This window comes from Camelina sativa, chromosome 2, assembly GCF_030686135.1.
Source record: "Camelina sativa cultivar CO46 ecotype springtype chromosome 2, ASM3068613v1".
Taxonomy (NCBI): domain Eukaryota; kingdom Viridiplantae; phylum Streptophyta; class Magnoliopsida; order Brassicales; family Brassicaceae; genus Camelina; species Camelina sativa.
In genome coordinates this window covers 30,501,684-30,518,666 of record NC_141881.1, presented here as the reverse complement: position 1 = coordinate 30,518,666, position 16,983 = coordinate 30,501,684, and the positions used below count along the sequence as shown (strand labels likewise).

Below are 16,983 nucleotides of genomic sequence, written 5' to 3'. Positions count from 1 at the left end.
CATCTGACAATGGAATACACAAGATAAGTTTAATACAATCAACCTGTCGGAGTTGTAACACAAAACCTAAAAAATTGAAGGTTGGGTTTTATATAACTCTCATTTAATTCGATGTACAAGATGGCCTAGCCAAAAATCACATATGGCATGGAATCGGCCTTGTTCGTTTCTAATGCTTTAATTTTGTGCAAAGTGGAATAAGAGTAACAAAGTTGATATGGCCGAGTTGGTCTAAGGCGCCAGATTAAGGTTCTGGTCCGAAAGGGCGTGGGTTCAAATCCCACTGTCAACAATTCTCTTTTTTTTTTTTAACCTGTATTTTCCCCATTAATGTCATGGAAACTGATAACTAGCTCCACAGTTGGAAGTGACAAAACGTAAATTATTAGATTATTTTGATCAATAAACAAATTTTTACTAAGGATACGCTTGAGATTTAGGGGGGTGTATAACTTGACATTTTAAGTGATTTGTGTGAAATTTACAAATTCTATGTTATTCAATCATGGATTTTAAAAATTCTATTAAAATCAACTGTTATTGAACTGATGATTTAAAAATCTACTTTAAAATCCATTAAAATCATTTGTTATTGAACTGATGATTTAAAAATCTACTTTAAAACCACTGTTATTCAAAACAGTTTTGTGGATTAGGATTTTAATAATTTTTAGGATTCTGGAGGATTTTGGAGGATTTGTTTAGTTAAAAATATAAAAATCCAAATCTCACGGTTTTATGTGGGATTTGAAAGAATTTTACAGAAAATTATATGAACTTCCCTAAAATCTATCAAAATTCTAAATTTTCTAAATCCCATCAAATTCTCTAAAATCATGGTTTGAATACACCCCCCTTAATATGCCATCATATATGGCACATATTGTATATGTGTTTGTCTAGATAGATATCTATATCATCGTCAAAAAAAAAAAGATAGATATCTATATCTTTTTAATTATATTTCTAGTTTTTTCATCCGGTAATCTCAAATTATAAGCTTGAACATATTTGACATTATATTATCACTCTTCGTGATCATGATAAATTTGGTTTTAACCGAGAGGGTTGTTCAACCCAAAAAAATAAAAATAAAACATTTCCTATGGAGTAAAGAAATCTACAATAATACAAGCATTCAAGAGACCGAGAATAACGGCAAAATAGATTATATATGATTATGTAAATAAATATCTATATTTTTTTAATTAAATATCTAGTCTTTTATCAGGTAATCAGATTACCGTAATCTTAAATTTGGCCTTCATATGTTTACAATTTGATTCTATTTATGTAGTATAAATTGATAATGTAAAACAAAATCATAAAGATATACTAATTAACATTAAAAGCCCAATTATATTATATTAATTGGGCTTATATAAGCCCAATTTGTTATGTTTAGCTAAAGTCCGCCAAGACTCTAATGCGTGGTTGGTTGGATTCGCGGTGATAAGACAACGAATCAGGAAACCGAGAATAACGGCGAAATAAATATCTATATCTTTTTAATTTAGTATCTAGTTTTTCGTCAAGTAATCTCAAATTCGACTTCATATTTTTAAAATTTAATTCTATTTATGTAGTATAAATTGATAATTGAAAACAAAATCATAAAAATATACTAATTGCATAAATGTATTTGATCATCATGATAGAGGCTCATTCGATAGTTTATAGCTAACTATTTGATAGTAAAATAGTTGAATTAGCAGAAAATAGTTATTTCCAGCATATACTTCTATTATACTTGAATTAATCAAAAAATATCGAACAAATATTTTGTAAGATTATCACTACTCTTAGAAATACAAATATATTTAATAAATAATAAATTACACAAAATACATAAAATTACAAAAAATTTCAGAAAATAATACATTAAAATATATAGAATGTACAAAATGTTCACACCGAATCACCAATATTTTGTTCTATAAATGACCATAAGCAGCCGCTTGTGTGGCTTATGTCGGTTCCAATGTTAGATTTTCCATCTTTGTGATTAAGTAATAGACATGTTAATCTTACTTTTTCTTTATGTCCTAAAATCCTATCTTTGATTCCTTTGCCTCATTTCATAATTTAATATCATGAAATATATCTGAAATATATCATGAAACAAAGACAAATATATCTGAATGTGCATTAGTAATCATGTAATTAAATGTATCATCACAAGATTACAAGTGCTTATTACCAAAAAAAATTGCAAAAACTTAGTAAAATTATTTTAGTTTCTAAGAACACATACAAAACTAAAATTTAAAATAATACATCTAGTTAAAATAAATACAGATATTCTGCAAGTTACTTTTGTGATTATTAACGGTTCGCTTTAATGCTGCCACAAATACGTTAGTAATCTCGAAGGACTGTATTGCAAGTTACATTTGACTTTTGAGTTCATAGAATATATTAGACTTCTCATTTCTCAAGAGTAAACTTGCAAAAGAAAAAAAAAATAATGTTGATCAATTAACAAAGTTTATTACAACGCATGAGATTTAACATTCCCTTCTTCGTCTTCTTGCTTTCTTTGACTTTTTTACCAGAGCAAATTTATTAATTATTACTATATAAAACAAAACTTCTTCTTCTTTTCCGCGTCAGATGGTTCCCCTCAAATCCGTCCGTACAATGACAAAAGATCTCTGAGTCTGTCAGATTCAGATTTTAGATGGTCAAAGCTCGTCGAATTCGGGATCCTCCAACCCCAATTCCCCACCTTTTTGTGTAACAAAACCAAAATCACATTGTTAGAGACAATTTCTCACAAACATATTACTATTGCTATGAGCTTTCTCTTTTATTTGGAACCAATATACAGTGGCATGACCTACCTCAGTGGCTGGAGTGTTCATTCTGGCAGAACTTCCAAGTCCGAGAATGTCTTGCATCGGTATGATTGCGGTTTGAGCTGTAGAAGATAATGCAGCTTGGATGACTGACCATGATATATCGTCTTCTCCAGCTATCGACAGGTATTTCATTGCCTGCAATACCGAGGACATCGCCAATGTGAATATCATGCAATCAAAAACTGAAACAAAAAACACGTTTTATTGGTATGAGACTAGAGAAATGACCTTAGACTTCTCTTCTTTGTCCAGAGTGTCCCACCAACCTCGAATCTATTTATCAAAAGAGAAATCAACGAGACAGTTACATTTCTTCCGTTTCGTTTTTATAAGTTTGCTTAGTGAAATCAACTTACAGTGTCGTTGTCATGAGTTCCAGAGTATACAACTTGGTTTACTTCATGATTGTGAGGTAAATGTGGGTTATCGGCGCCGCCTCCAAAAGCTGAAATTAGACAAGAATAAATGTACAAATGATAGATATTTGAATAACGTGAGGAAGGAAGCCAAAGTTGTTTTACCAAATTGGAGGACAGCCATTCCAGGTGCTCCAATAGATTTCCTCAGCTCAACTACATCTTTAGTAATAACTCCCTGTCTTATGGCAAAGTGTAGCCTCCATTAGCAAACAATCAAATGCCAGATTTTCAAAATGTAAATTGGCCTTGCAGAAACAGAGCATATGATTCTACACTAGGACACTCGAATTCATAAGGAACACAGGACATCTAGAATTTCTACTGGTCTAAGATGATATTTCACGGTCAAATGGTCGGCCATCAATCATCTCTGTATGAACATCTCATGCTCGATGTAAACTACAAACAAGTCTTGCAAGTTCATTTATAAACTAATAAATTGATCCACATCTATTGTAAACTATCGGGTTGAGCCTTATGTAAGTGCTGAGTGTTTTGTATAATCGAGTTTGATAGCTTACCAAATCTTCAGCTATGATTTTGATGTTCCCAACGCCTTTTGAAATGGCATCAAATAAAGACTTTCCAGGTCCTACCTACATCAATACAAATTTTGTAGTTCTTAATTTCTTTACCTTATTTTATTTTACATCAATGAATTAAGCAAAGCACCTTCCATCGTCCAACCATGGCAACTTTCGCTTCTGCAGAATATCACAACAGCTGATCAGTCCTATGAAAATATTAGTCCAATATATGTACCCAACATATATGATCAGTCACTCTTTTCTACTTTGAATTTATTATACTCACCAGAAGGAACCGCCCAAAACCCTGCAAATCCTCTGAAATGATCAATTCTGCATTCATCATACAAGTCCTGTGCACGTCGTATTCGATTAACCCACCAAGAATATTGGTCACTCTCCATTGATATCCAGTCATAAAGAGGGCTTCAAATCAAATAAATGGAAAATATCAGTAAATACTAAAATACTATGGTGAGGAAGAAAATTAAAAGGGATTGAGGAGTAACCAAGTTATGGAACAATTGTGAAGTACAATAAATGGTTTAGGGAAAGGCAGAAACTAATTCACGTTGAACATGCCACAGTAGTAATAATGCTTACATCGGATAAATTATAACTAGAAACAAACAGTGGCGTTTCCTACTTATCTAAGTGAAAAGAACAAAAAAAAGTGTAATAAGTAAACTAAAGTACTAGAGTGAGTAGCATCAATACCTTCCCCACAATTGACCAGTTTCACTGAACAAGTCAGGAGGAACACCGCTAACAAGAAGAGGAAAGCCTTTCTTGTTCTGTATGAAGATAAAAAAAAAGAAGAGTACCTTCAGGAAAGTCTAAATTTTTGCTGGAACATACGATAAGAGTGTTTGACTCCATATGTTACAATTTACTTGCCAGTAAGAAATGTTTCTTATTTGCCCAAACGTCTGCACTGTGATATCCTACATAAATGGGCATATCCCCCATTATATCAACTCCTTTCCGCCGTGCATGCTCACGAACATTCTGCCACTGCCTTTGGAACAAAAATTGCTTAGCAATGAACAAGTCTATCTGCAGCAAAGAAGAAGAGCTTACCTTGAAAGGAATTCACAAAACATAATCAATTCATGATGAAATCAAATCCAAGAAGCTAGCAAGAGCCACAAAAATCATACAAACTCCTTTTGACTTTCATATATAGCTTCCAAGGCTGAAAGATGACGGTTTTTAAGTGGTTCAGGCCACTCAAACCAACTGTATGCATTTAAAGTATTGTCAATAGCTGCAAAATACGCAGCATCTTCAAGCCAACCTATATACATAGTAAAAACATGGCATCCTCAATGAAATCTTGTTTATCCAAATTAATTAAAGCCAGCGCAATGTAAACAAATGAAAATCTTTTAAAACTGTATACTTTCTCACATGATATAGAGGGGTCGTTACGAAAATCCTGCAGTTTGCTCTTCAGTTCACCAGTGCCCCCAATAAGCCTCTTTGCTGCCTGAGAAAAAGTCAGCGATCAAAGTTTACTTTCTCAAGCCAATAGATAAGTAAGCTCACTAGTACCAAGCAAGATGGTTGTTTTACCTTAGTTATCAAGGGACTCTTTAACTTGTTGGCAGTTTGATAGTTCACAGAATCAGCTTCACTAGTCCATATAAAAAATATCATAACAGAGAATGAGACCCCAGAATAAAAGTAAGTCCACTTAGAAATCATGTAGAAGATTAGTAATACATTGGTAGTGGGAGCTCATCCTTCAATAATAAGCCATCCTTGACAAGCTCATCCAGAGAAATCAACAATGTGTTCCCACAATTTGCATCCTAGATCTAGAACCAGTTAGCGATAATAACAACTGAGAAACCAAAAACAAGAATCTCTCTGGAGAATTCTTAACACAGACCTGTCCTGCATAAGGAGATCCTCCTTCGTCTGGAGGAACAAGAGGAAGAACCTACGCTCATGGAATTGAGAAAACTTCCTCTAAAACTCAATAGATTCAAAGTTTCAATTTGAGAAGGATATGAAAATTATCTACCAAGACAAAATCTCACCTGCCAAACGGAGCAGCCAGTAGAATGAAGCCAATCGATGAAACGGAAAGATTCTACACCGAGATCACCAATGCCGTGAGGACCGCGAAACGACGTCGGATGAAGCAAAACGCCAGCTCTTCTCCGAGTCGCGGGATCAGGAACCGGTAGCCAGTGCTCATACTCTTCTGGAAAATCTTCACCGACGCTGCTAATACAAGAGAGAGAAGAAGTCGTCGAATTGCTCGAAATAGCCATTGGGAACGATTGCGACGGCTTTGTCCTGTTCCTGAAAGAAGCTGCGTCGAATAATAACGATGATACCGGAGATGATAATCGGAAAATCTTGAGAGAAGAGAGTGAAGGAGAGGACGAGCTAAGAATCGTCGTCATCGATGATGATCATCAATTCAATTTCAATTGAAAGCTCGCACTCCCACAAAACCAGCGAGAAGATATTTTTGTTGCTCTTTTGCAGTTGAGACTTGAGAGACTGAGACTAGTGGTGGTGAAACCTGTGAGAAAGAGAGATCACGTGATCATCACGTGCGGTGTATGGCGCCATTTTCAAGGCCGTATTTTGGGCTTTTTTTAGGCCGACGAGATCGGATCTTTATACATTCCTCAAACAAACCCATGATCCTATATCCCTTAAAATTTAAAACCTATGATCCACAATAATAAATCACATTGGACCGGTCCGTACATAAAAAAACTTTTTTTTTTCCGTGTTAAAAGTTAAAACGTTAAAGCTCATTATAATTTTGATAAATATTTTACAAAAACTCTCTCTGCTTAGGTAAAATGTTTCTTGTATAGTCAAAGATTCTAGTGTGCAGCTTCTATAATTGATATGTACTCTTTGCTGAAAAAAGGAATTTTACAGTTTTACAGAGAGGTGAGGACCACTCTTGAAGATAATACGCAATACAGGAACAAATAATTGCATTGGATGGACAATGGTTCCCCGAGGACATTAGAAAACGTAGCCATCATATCATAAATAAAAGTGGTAGCCTGGTAGGTGTTGTTCAACTATTCATCTGATGAAGACTTAATACTTTATAAATTTCTATCTGCAAAGGTCCGTCTACACAATACTGCATTCAACTATTGAACTAAAGTAAAGATGTCCTGTATCTGTACTCTGTATGATAGCAGAGCACGCAATAATAAATAATAATTAAACACTTGAAATTTGAAAGCAAACTTTGTTTAAATTTTAAACACTTATCCTTATCGAAACCCCTACTAGTCAAAGTGACATTAGTCAGATGCTTGACTTCCTAAGTAGTTCTACAACATAAAAGAAAACAAACCAAAAGCTAAAAATAATAACTAGAGAGCCGAGGCACACTTGACATCTTCTCAACCTCTGTGCTGTTGAGCCTGAAGTGATTGTTTGGGCTCAGCACCACGTAGTGTACCAATCCAAGCGGGTGGCTGCATCCCGGTCTGCTCATAAACCGTATCAAGAACCGGTGGCAACATCTTGTAGAGACCAGCAATATCCTTCATCGTGTTACCGTTACCACCACCGTTCATCCCCTGCTCAGCACCACCATGGTTCCACACACTGATCTTTGGCTGCAGGTCCTTGATCGCAATAGCATTGGTCTTGGCGATTTCCTGATAAATGCCATTGTTGATCATCAAGAAGTCTCTCATGGCTGAGTAATCATTGTTAACTGCGCCTAGGAGGGTCTTGAGGTAAGTCCCCTGAGCATCGGCCATGGCGACAAGTCCTTCTGCATCTTTCTGTTTCGAGTAGAAGGCAGCATCAGCTGCAGCTTTCGTTGCTTCCGCTTGCTTCTGCTTCTCGTAAAGAACAGCTTCTGCTTGTTTTTGCTTATTGTATAAATCCCAGTTCGCTTCTTGCACCTGTTTGAAATAAACAACAATAGTCATGTCATGTTCCAAAAGTGAGAAAGAATTCAAGCAAAAAGTCTAAAGATTGTGATATATGCATTACCTTAGTCTCATACTCAACGCTGGCTTTACTGAGGAACTCAGCTTTAAGCTTCTCTGTCCGAGTCAACGCATTCATTTTCTCAACTTGAGTCTGAAGCTCAGCCTCCCTTAAAGCAACAGCCTTGGTTGCTTCAACCTCAGCCACACGAGAGTTTTGGGACAGAGCAGCCTTCTGAATAGCCAATGCTGCATCAGCCTTAGCAACAAGAGCCTCTTTCTCATTCTGAAAGACTTTGACCTCAGTCTTCACCTTGATCTCCTCTTTTGTTCCTTCTCCAAGCCTCTGAGTAGAGATGATCTTTGACTCAGCGTCAATCTTGGCTGCATTCTGGATAGTAAGTCCAGTCCTTTCTTTGGCACCAACCTCTCCCTTCATCTTTGCCTCTGCTACATCAATCTTGGCTTGGTTTGCTGCCTCCATCTGAGTTTTCTGGCCCAAGTAAGAGAAGTACTCATGTCCAGGCACATCTACGAGCTGCTTCACATTAGCGTTGTAGATCACAAGACCAAACTGGTTCAACTCAAGTTGAACCTTGTCAAACACTTCCTTCTTGAACTCCTTTGTTCCTACAATGCCACAATTGAATCGTCATTAATATAAGCAAACAGAAAGCAGAGTTCTATATATGAAACAATTGAATACGTTTCAAAAGAGTAAAAAAATTCGAACTTTAAGGTTTTCTCGGAGAACCTCAGTGTACATCTTAACAAATCAAGCAACAAACAAAAAAAAATCGAACTTTAGGGTTTGTTTTACCTTTAAAGACCTCTTCCATGGTCATGGAAGCAACAAGAACACGAGTCTCTCCTTCGATAACACCCTGAACAAGCTCGTTAACGTGGTTGGAGTGCTTATCATGTTGAGACATAAGCATGGCGTACAGCAAGAGAGCGTGAGGGTCATCAACGCGGGGGCCGATGGTGAAAACAGCGGGGATAACAAAGGGAAGTTTCTCGGAACTCATAGCCTGAACCTCGAAGGTGTAGTTCACAGGAGAAACGTCGAAGACGGTGCAAGATTGCCATGGAAAGACCCATGACTTCTTGGCAAGCTTGATGTCTTTGATCCCACCACCGGTGATGGCAAGATACTGCGATGCTTTAGCGACTCTGTAACTCATATTCTTCTTTGGTAATTAGGGTTTTGTTAGGATTTAGGTATATTTTGTGAAACGAGTTGTTTTGCGTAATTGTTGAAGAGATCGAATAGAGGCTTTTTACTTATATTCATAGGTCCGTAATACGCGTTGTAGCGTATATTGGAAAAACAAAAGGAAAAGGAAAAAGAAAATAAAAGGGGAAAAAAACAAATATTCCTTTAATTACTGTTTTTAATTATTCATTTTACGCGGACTAATTTTATTTTTCTTTGTTTGTCAGATTAATTAGTGTTATATTACTTCAACTGTATTCTATGATATTATTATTCTCTTGTAATTTCTACGGAATTTCATTTAAATATTGATTTTTTTACAAGCTAAGATTATATAATTTATACTTAAAAAATTAATTGAATGTTACAAGATTTATATAAGTAAATATGTGTGAAAAGCTTAATAGTTTGGATATGTATAGCAACAGAATTTATATATTTAATGATAAATACTTGCATATTTTCTTTTAGTGGTGTTTTGTGTTTATCTTTTAACTTTGTTTATGATGGTGTGGATTTAGGTGAATCATCCAAGAAACGTCGTCGCCCATCTATATCGTATCTAGATTTAGGATTTAATATTTAAAATTTTTACGGCATGAAAGTAATTATTATAGCCATTAACGTTTTTTTAGGTACTAAAATTTGTAGTTGAATTTGGAAAATTGACTACAACTTATCTGCAAGACCCAATTAAATTTAGTAGAGATAAGTTTTCTCATAGTTAATTTTAATCCAGTAAAAAAAAAAAATACATAAAATCAGGGATAATTCCTGTAAAAAGATTTTACCAAGATCACAATGTTTTTTATTTTCACCTATTGAACCAATTAACGCGTTACGCGTGGACTAACCACCAAAACAAAACCAAGATTTATTCCGTTATTTTCTCGAAGATCACAGCTCCGTCGTTTTATCTTTTCACCCTGTGGTCGTCTTCGTTTGATTTGTCTTCTTCTTTCTTCTTCCTCAATCGTTTCATCAAATAGAGAGAGAGAGAGAGAGAGAGAGAGAGAGATTCAGAATCTCTCTTTCCCGGGAATTAAAGCTCTCTAGAATATAAAATGGTGGATTCCGGGAAAGAGTTTTTGATGTTAGATAGTTACAATAGCATCCCATGGCTAATTTGGATCCAATTGTTCGTCTTCGTCCTTCTCTTACTCCTCCTTTGTCTCGTCGGAGTCTTCTCCTTAGATACCGGAGATAATAGTTTCTCTTCTTCTGATTCTGTTCCTTCTACCTCCGGTTCATCTCTTTCTAAGCGATTTCTTTCTGGGAATCCGGTTCCGATTAGCCACCACGGTTTGGGTTTCTCTATACAGTCTCATCAGGTAACTCGATAACTCCTTGTCTCTTTCAATTTGGTTTACAGATCATAGATTTAGTCGTACGTTGACTTGCTTTTGTTTCACAAACTGAGATCTGAATTAGATAATTAGTAGTTTAGGAAGTAGATTTCAGAGTGAGATCGATGTTGTTTGTTTCTTCATTAAGCTTTTTCTGGGAATGGGAAGAGGAAAAAAAGTAATGGGGGAATTTGATGGAGGTTTATGGAACTTAAGGGGTTTAGATTGCAAATTAAGAATTAAGGGAGAAGAAAGTTGCAAGCCATAATTAGCTTTAAAGTAGTCCACTTTTGAATGTTAGTTGTAGCTAAAAAGTTTAAATGATGGCCTTTTTTTTCAATGATCTGGGTTCTGAAATTAGCAAATACTGAAAAAGGTAGCAATCTAAACATACGAAATGTGATCTTTCCTAATTACATGGTTTTCTGGATCATATAGTTGCGGTTAATAGTCATGTTTTTATGTGTTTTGGTCTCTCGATCTATGTTTGGAAGTTTTTGATTTCTTTTAAGTCTCTTTCCAATTTTGTTGGTTGTAGCATTCAGGGTAACTAGCCAAGGTTAGGTTGGTAACTTGGTATTTCCTTTGGTGTTAAGTTTTGGTTGCTTAGGTCTTACAACGTTGTCTTGTTATGTCTTTAAGCAACAATTAGCTTCCTCTCTTGGCTTACACAGTGTTGTTGGTGCTATGCCTGTTTCAGTAAGAAAGGAGCTGAATTATTATTAGGACGTTTCGATTTTTGATTCCGGTTGCAAACAAAAACCTATAAGTTTAAGTTACGTTTCTGACATTTGGATACTATGTATTCAGAAAAGAGTTTGTATCAGACAGTCTTCTTCAAAGTTTTTATGGTCTCTCTGTAATTGTGACACAGATCAGTTTACTGGATTGATGAGTACAGGCATAGGTGTTGCAATTTACATCTGTTGATACTATGCTTAATCACTGACTTGTTTCTTTGATTCATCTTTGTTTAATAAACTAACTCATCCGTTTTTTTGTAAGCACAGGTTGGAAGTTCTCAAAGCATAAAAGGAGAGATAACACCAGCTGTAACAAGGAGAGTGACAACAACAGAGGAAGAAGCAGAGGGTTCGTTGGAGAAAGATTCGAGTCATAGTTTGCATCATCCGTGTAATTTGTTTAGGCTGGCTGGATCTGCGTTTCTAAAATGTTTCGGGATTGACAGGACTACCGAAGAGACCGATGATTCTCTGAGACAAGAATCAAAGAAAGAGAGATGATTGAAGCTCTTGTGAATAGAAGAAAAGAACATAGTACATAACACGTTTTTATTATGTGTTGAATATCGTATAGCTATTGAGTAGGAGAGATTAAAGAGAAACTTGTAAGTGTATATGAAAAGGTGGAAATTGTTGGGGTTAACACGAACGAGTTGACGCTACTCATTTGTTTTTTTTTTTTTTTTTTTTTTTGCGTGAAACTTTAGTGTCTCGAAAAGTGAACTCCATGATTTGTTGAGCCAAGACGTCACTTAGTGGTATCCCTCTTCTAGCCCTTGGTGAACAAATCCGACAAGCCTGGAGCTTTGTACAAAGAAGCCTTAACCGAGGAAATGTAAGGCTTAAAAAAAACACACACACAAAACAATTGGTATTCTTACTTCGATTCTGAAAATGTTTTGTTTGCACATGGGATTAAAGTCACTTACAGATAGAGAAGTCCGTTGCTTAATGATATCTTTCTTGCTAGAACTCCACCAAGATTGATCACGTCATTGATTGGCTTGTAAAGCACTCCAAATCAGCAAGCTAAACCTTGCGCCAAAAGACGAATAGTTAACTCTCTGTAGTTCTTCAAAATTTAATCACAATGTAAAAAATCAATAGTTTAAAAAAGTCGGCAATGTAAACAAGAATTAAGCAACAATAAATCGATTCTCTTCTTTTAATATAAGTCAACAGAGAAAAACATTAATGGACAGAAATAAAATATAAGTCCATAATTTAAAAAATCGACCAAATTAAAAACAAAAAAATCAACATAAAATAAAAATAAGTCTACCAAAACCAAAGAAATTGACGAAAAATATTATAAATCAACAAATAAAATAACCACAAACAAACATGACATTACACAATTGAGTTTGTAAAAACCAACTAACCAATATTAATATAAAAGAAGAAGTAGTAGTAATCTTATATTACAAGATTGTCTTCATTGTAATATATGAATGCCATATCAACCAATTTGTAAAGAATATTGATGCTAGTCTTAAGCATGTTGATTCTCAATATTTTATTGACGAAATGTTGGGTCTTGCTCTTTTTAACAATCTCCCAACTAACGTGCTTCTCATTGTTGTCGATAGAGATTTTGTGCTCGCGTTAAACTATAGGAAGAACCTGTGAGGAACATGTTTCCATATTGATGTTGGTTAGTTAGGTTTATTTAAGAGTATTAGATTGTGTCAAAAACGAAAGGTCTTTCGAGAAATAAAAAGTCTGAGTTTTTTCCTTTGAAATTTTTGTTTTTTTTTTCTTATTTTTGGCACATATTTTGCTTATTTTTGGCCTATGTTTTGCTTATTATTTTGTTCATTTAAATTTTTATATTAAACAATATAAAATATATAAAATGTTATGGAAATTCCAAATTTTATCGGTAAAATTAGTTGAAAAATACTTAACTATATGTAATACAAGAGTTTGACGAATGTGGTTTCACTTTTTACTCTGTTCCGATTAGAAGATACCATTGCAAATGGTGTCGTCGCATTCAAGGATGCAGGATGCTGTCGAGCTTCGCCTGCGTTCTATGATGTTGGGTAGAGCTATAAATGGCTGGCTACCTCGAAGCATTCTGGTGGTGACCGGTGATTGTAATTTCCGTTACCCAATGAAGAAATTAAGATTTTGTGGCTACAATGTTTTGATAATTATCTTTTTACATTATTAATATTCTTTAAAACAAAATATTTTGTTTTTGTTGTAATTTCAAATCTTTCATATTAAATATTAACTTTTACACATGTCAAAATCTCTGATTGATATAAACTTGACACATGTCAAAATCTTGTTAATAACTAACTTTCAAAAACCAATTATATAATAAGATGCTTTAATTTTTATGATGTCAGAAAATCGTTTAAAGTTTAACAACTTATATTAAACTTTAAATAAATAGAAAATAAAATGTAAGTATATATATATATATACGGGTATAAATGAAGAAAAAGACAAGTAATATCGATTCATTATATTGACATTTTCTGACCATAAATACACGAAGGTAATTAAATTAAATGTTACCAGCTGAAGTTAGTTTACTTAAATGATTAGCAAATTTCAATATTGGAAAATTAATAAATCCGACGAAGAAAACAGTCATATGTATATATTACAATAATGTATACATTGTTCTAATTCTGAGATAAACAAAAAAAACAATTTAATATATATGGTCTCGTCGATATCATAGTATCGTCAAGGCAAATAAGTTTTGAAATTATTTAGACAACATAAGAAAATTACTAAAAATTTTTGGTATTAATGGAGTAATCATCGACGCGTCTAGTGTAACGGTTTAGGTGACTTTGTGAAGAAACGTAATGAATTCTCTTTTTCTTAGTACCACCTTCAATTAGGTTTTAGATGATTAAAACTCTTTGACTCTTGCCGCAATTTTTGGTTCCTGCTAATTCTGATTTCAGGTAAGTAATTGATGCTGCTGATCTTGACAAGCTTAATTAGTGGTTTTTCGGTGGTGCATACGTTGCATGCATGTTAATTAATCTTACTTTTTATAATTAAGAGGAACGTATAACAAAATTATTGTCGAAACAAACGGGACTCATCTTAAAATCTTAGCCATCTTTAAATCAATAAAGGTGATCAATTAAATGACAATAAAAAAAGAAAAATTTGATTACGGGTTTATGAGAAAAGTTTTGAAGAAATGTTTGGTTTATTAACTTTTTATTAAGTCTCGTTAATTAAGGTTGGAATCAATTTACCATTTTGACGTTAGAGATCGTGGTCTTACCAAAAACACACATGGATAGAAAACGTTTGGTCCCAAATATATCAATACCACAAGAGAGTTGGTTAGAAGGAAGAAGCCTAAAACACGTTGTAAAAAACCTTTGGTCCCAAATATATCAATACCACAAGAGAGTTGGTTAGAAGGAAGAAGCGTAAGACACGTTGTAAAAAACCTTTTGTCCCTACCAGTGAATAAAGCCAAACCCAAAATCTTATCTGAGATTTTCTTACAGTGTACGTTTTTAAACCATTCATTACTCACTCCTTATCATGAATTCACACAGTAACTTATGTCATCCAAGTAACTAAAAAATCTTTGCCCTACCATGCCTTAATTTTACTTATGTGCTCTCATACAGCAATTTCTTTAGCGGGACATGATGAGTGTAATGAAATAAATATACGGTTACTCCATGAACATATAAATCATATACTTAGCGCTAGCATGCAAAGCAAAAATTGAATAGTAGATGTTTACAATATATATTATCAAATTAAACGTTTTGCTTATTATTTTGCTAATTTATTTTTTCATATTAAACAATATACAATATATAAAATGTTACCTAAATGCAAAATTTTATCGGTAAAATTAGTTAAAAAATACTTACTATATGTAATATGTTTTAATTTTTATGATGTTAGAAAATCGTTTACAGTTTAACACCTTATATTAAACTTTAAATAAATAGAAAATAAAATGCAAGTATATTATATATACAGATATAAATGAAGAAAAAGACAAGTAATATCGATTCATTATATTGACATTTTCTGACCATAAATACACGAAGGTAATTAAATTAAACTATTAAATGTTACCAGCTGAAGTTAGTTTACTTAAATAATTAATAAATTTCAATATTGGAAAATTAATAAATCCGACGAAGAAAACAGTCATATGTATTACAATAATGTACATTGTTCTAATTATGAGATAAACAAAAAAAATGATTAATATATATGGTCTCGATATTATATAGTATCATCAAGGAATATTATTCACTCATGGCAAATAAGTTCTGAAATTATTTAAACAACATAAGAAAATTACTAAATTTTTTTGGTATTAATAAAGTAATCATCGACGCGTCTAGTGTAACGGTTTAGGTGACTTTGTGAAGAAACGTAATGAATTCTCTTTTTCTTAGTACCACCTTCAATTAGGTTTTAGATGATTAAAACTCATCTTTGACTCTTGCCGCAATTTTTGGTTCCTGCTAATTCTGATTTCAGGTAAGTAATTGATGCGCTGCTGATCTTGACAAGCTTAATTAGTGGTTTTTCGGTGGTGCATACGTTGCATGCATGTTAATTAATCTTACTTTTTATAATTAAGAGGAACGTATAACAAAATTATTGTCGAAACAAACGGGACTCATCTTAAAATCTTAGCCATCTTTAAATCAATAAAGGTGATCAATTAAATGACAATAAAAAAGAAAAATTTGATTACGGGTTTATGAGAAAAGTTTTGCAGAAAGGTTTGGTTTATTAGCTTTTTATTAAGTCTCGTTAATTAAGGTTGGAAATCAATTTACCATTTTGACGTTAGAGATCGTGGTCTTACCAAAAACACACATGGATAGAAAACGTTTGGTCCCAAATACTGTATATCAATACCACAAGAGAGTTGGTTAGAAGGAAGAAGCCTAAAACACGTTTCTATATAGGTTGTTAGAAACGTGTGAACTAAAGTGTGTGGTGGAAAACTGTAGAACAACTAGTATATAAGCAAGTCTTGTTTCATCACCATTTCATCAACACAAACTGAATATATATTGTGATCAAACAAGTAAGAAATCAAAAGATGGAAGGCAAAACTGTGATTCTAAGTGTTCTCATAATGAGTTTGGTCATCGCACAAATTCAAGTGGAAGCAAAGAGTTGCTGCCCAACTACAACTGCTAGAAATATCTACAACTCTTGCCGTTTTTTGGGAACCTCCCAATCAACTTGTGCAAACATCAGTGGATGCAAAATCGTTGGTGGGAGTACATGTCCGAACGGATATACTCGTGACACTCTCCAAAACTCAGGTAATTTTTTTTTTATTGTGCTTTATCATGTCAATTGTTGCCAGTTCCATCGAGGTTAATTTATTTTTTGAAAATTTTACTCAAGGTGATGCGGTTTCTGTCAATGAATACTGCAAGTTGGGGTGTGCATCTTCAGTGTGCGGTGCCATGAACACACTCCAAAGCTCTGGTAAAAAGAAGCATCCAAACTCAAAAAATTATAATATTATTATTTATCTTCGAACGGTAGACAAGAAAAAATGTTAACCCATTCTATTACTGTTTCGCTCAGTAAATGATGCGAGTGAAATTGTGAATGGAGCGGTAGCACAATGCGCAAAGGCATGTTCTAATTTCTGCACCAAGGGATCGACAACTGAAGTTGAGACCGCCTAAACAAGCGTATCCATGAAGTTACGACTTCCAAGTTTCAGAGTGTTGTTTTTCCTTCATTTCAATAATTGCCGTGTGTGTGACAAAAATAAAAGTACTAGACTTTGATGCTAGTATATGAATAAGTTGTTTTATGTTTGTGCCTGTGTCGTAGAAGGTTGTCAATCCTAGATTGTACATGACTTCTATTAAATAAAAAAGTTTGGTCACTTTAATATTTATTAATATTCCACAGTTGCTACAGAATTCTTGCCCTAAACATCACTA

The 16,983-nt window shown here is 33.9% G+C and overlaps 4 protein-coding genes and 1 non-coding gene across 8 annotated transcripts; 3 read left to right on the top strand and 2 right to left on the bottom strand.

Annotated features, from left to right (window-relative positions):
- Positions 1-211: 211 nt before the first annotated feature.
- On the top strand, positions 212-292 carry TRNAL-AAG (transfer RNA leucine (anticodon AAG)). Its single transcript has one exon. It is a non-coding gene; the product is annotated as a tRNA-Leu (tRNA).
- Positions 293-2,398: 2,106 nt separating this feature from the next.
- Positions 2,399-6,368, bottom strand: LOC104743229 (4-alpha-glucanotransferase DPE1, chloroplastic/amyloplastic). 4 transcript variants are annotated; one of them, XR_015572122.1, is made up of 16 exons: positions 5,853-6,350; positions 5,702-5,752; positions 5,533-5,621; positions 5,383-5,443; positions 5,218-5,296; positions 4,968-5,104; positions 4,705-4,863; positions 4,525-4,601; positions 4,094-4,233; positions 3,953-3,984; positions 3,802-3,872; positions 3,383-3,455; positions 3,218-3,306; positions 3,090-3,134; positions 2,844-2,996; positions 2,399-2,728 (listed from the first exon to the last, which is right to left on the bottom strand). XR_015572122.1 is itself a non-coding variant. In XM_010464340.3 (16 exons), exons 1-16 carry the CDS (start codon positions 6,222-6,224, stop codon positions 2,624-2,626), a joined length of 1,737 nt encoding a protein of 578 aa, XP_010462642.2. In that variant the 5' UTR covers positions 6,225-6,368; the 3' UTR covers positions 2,399-2,623. The 4 variants fall into 4 exon arrangements, 3 of the variants coding, with proteins under 3 accessions (XP_010462642.2, XP_087330761.1, XP_087330767.1); XM_010464340.3 differs by having other exon boundaries at positions 3,802-3,876; positions 5,853-6,368; XM_087474635.1 differs by having other exon boundaries at positions 3,802-3,876; positions 4,705-4,825; positions 4,888-5,104; positions 5,853-6,318.
- Positions 6,369-7,028: 660 nt separating this feature from the next.
- LOC104743221 (flotillin-like protein 3) lies at positions 7,029-9,022 on the bottom strand. Its single transcript, XM_010464332.2, has 3 exons — positions 8,560-9,022; positions 7,804-8,369; positions 7,029-7,712 (listed from the first exon to the last, which is right to left on the bottom strand). Exons 1-3 carry the CDS (start codon positions 8,921-8,923, stop codon positions 7,200-7,202), a joined length of 1,443 nt encoding a protein of 480 aa, XP_010462634.1. The 5' UTR covers positions 8,924-9,022; the 3' UTR covers positions 7,029-7,199.
- An 834-nt stretch (positions 9,023-9,856) lies between these two features.
- Positions 9,857-11,706, top strand: LOC104757475 (uncharacterized). The gene is made up of 2 exons (XM_010480225.3): positions 9,857-10,286; positions 11,312-11,706. The coding sequence occupies exons 1-2, from the start codon at positions 10,020-10,022 to the stop codon at positions 11,543-11,545; spliced, it is 501 nt and encodes a 166-aa protein (XP_010478527.2). The 5' UTR covers positions 9,857-10,019; the 3' UTR covers positions 11,546-11,706.
- A 4,372-nt stretch (positions 11,707-16,078) lies between these two features.
- On the top strand, positions 16,079-16,937 carry LOC104743204 (thionin). Its single transcript, XM_010464315.3, has 3 exons — positions 16,079-16,344; positions 16,430-16,513; positions 16,616-16,937. Exons 1-3 carry the CDS (start codon positions 16,116-16,118, stop codon positions 16,717-16,719), a joined length of 417 nt encoding a protein of 138 aa, XP_010462617.1. The 5' UTR covers positions 16,079-16,115; the 3' UTR covers positions 16,720-16,937.
- The last annotated feature ends 46 nt before the right edge of the window (positions 16,938-16,983 follow it).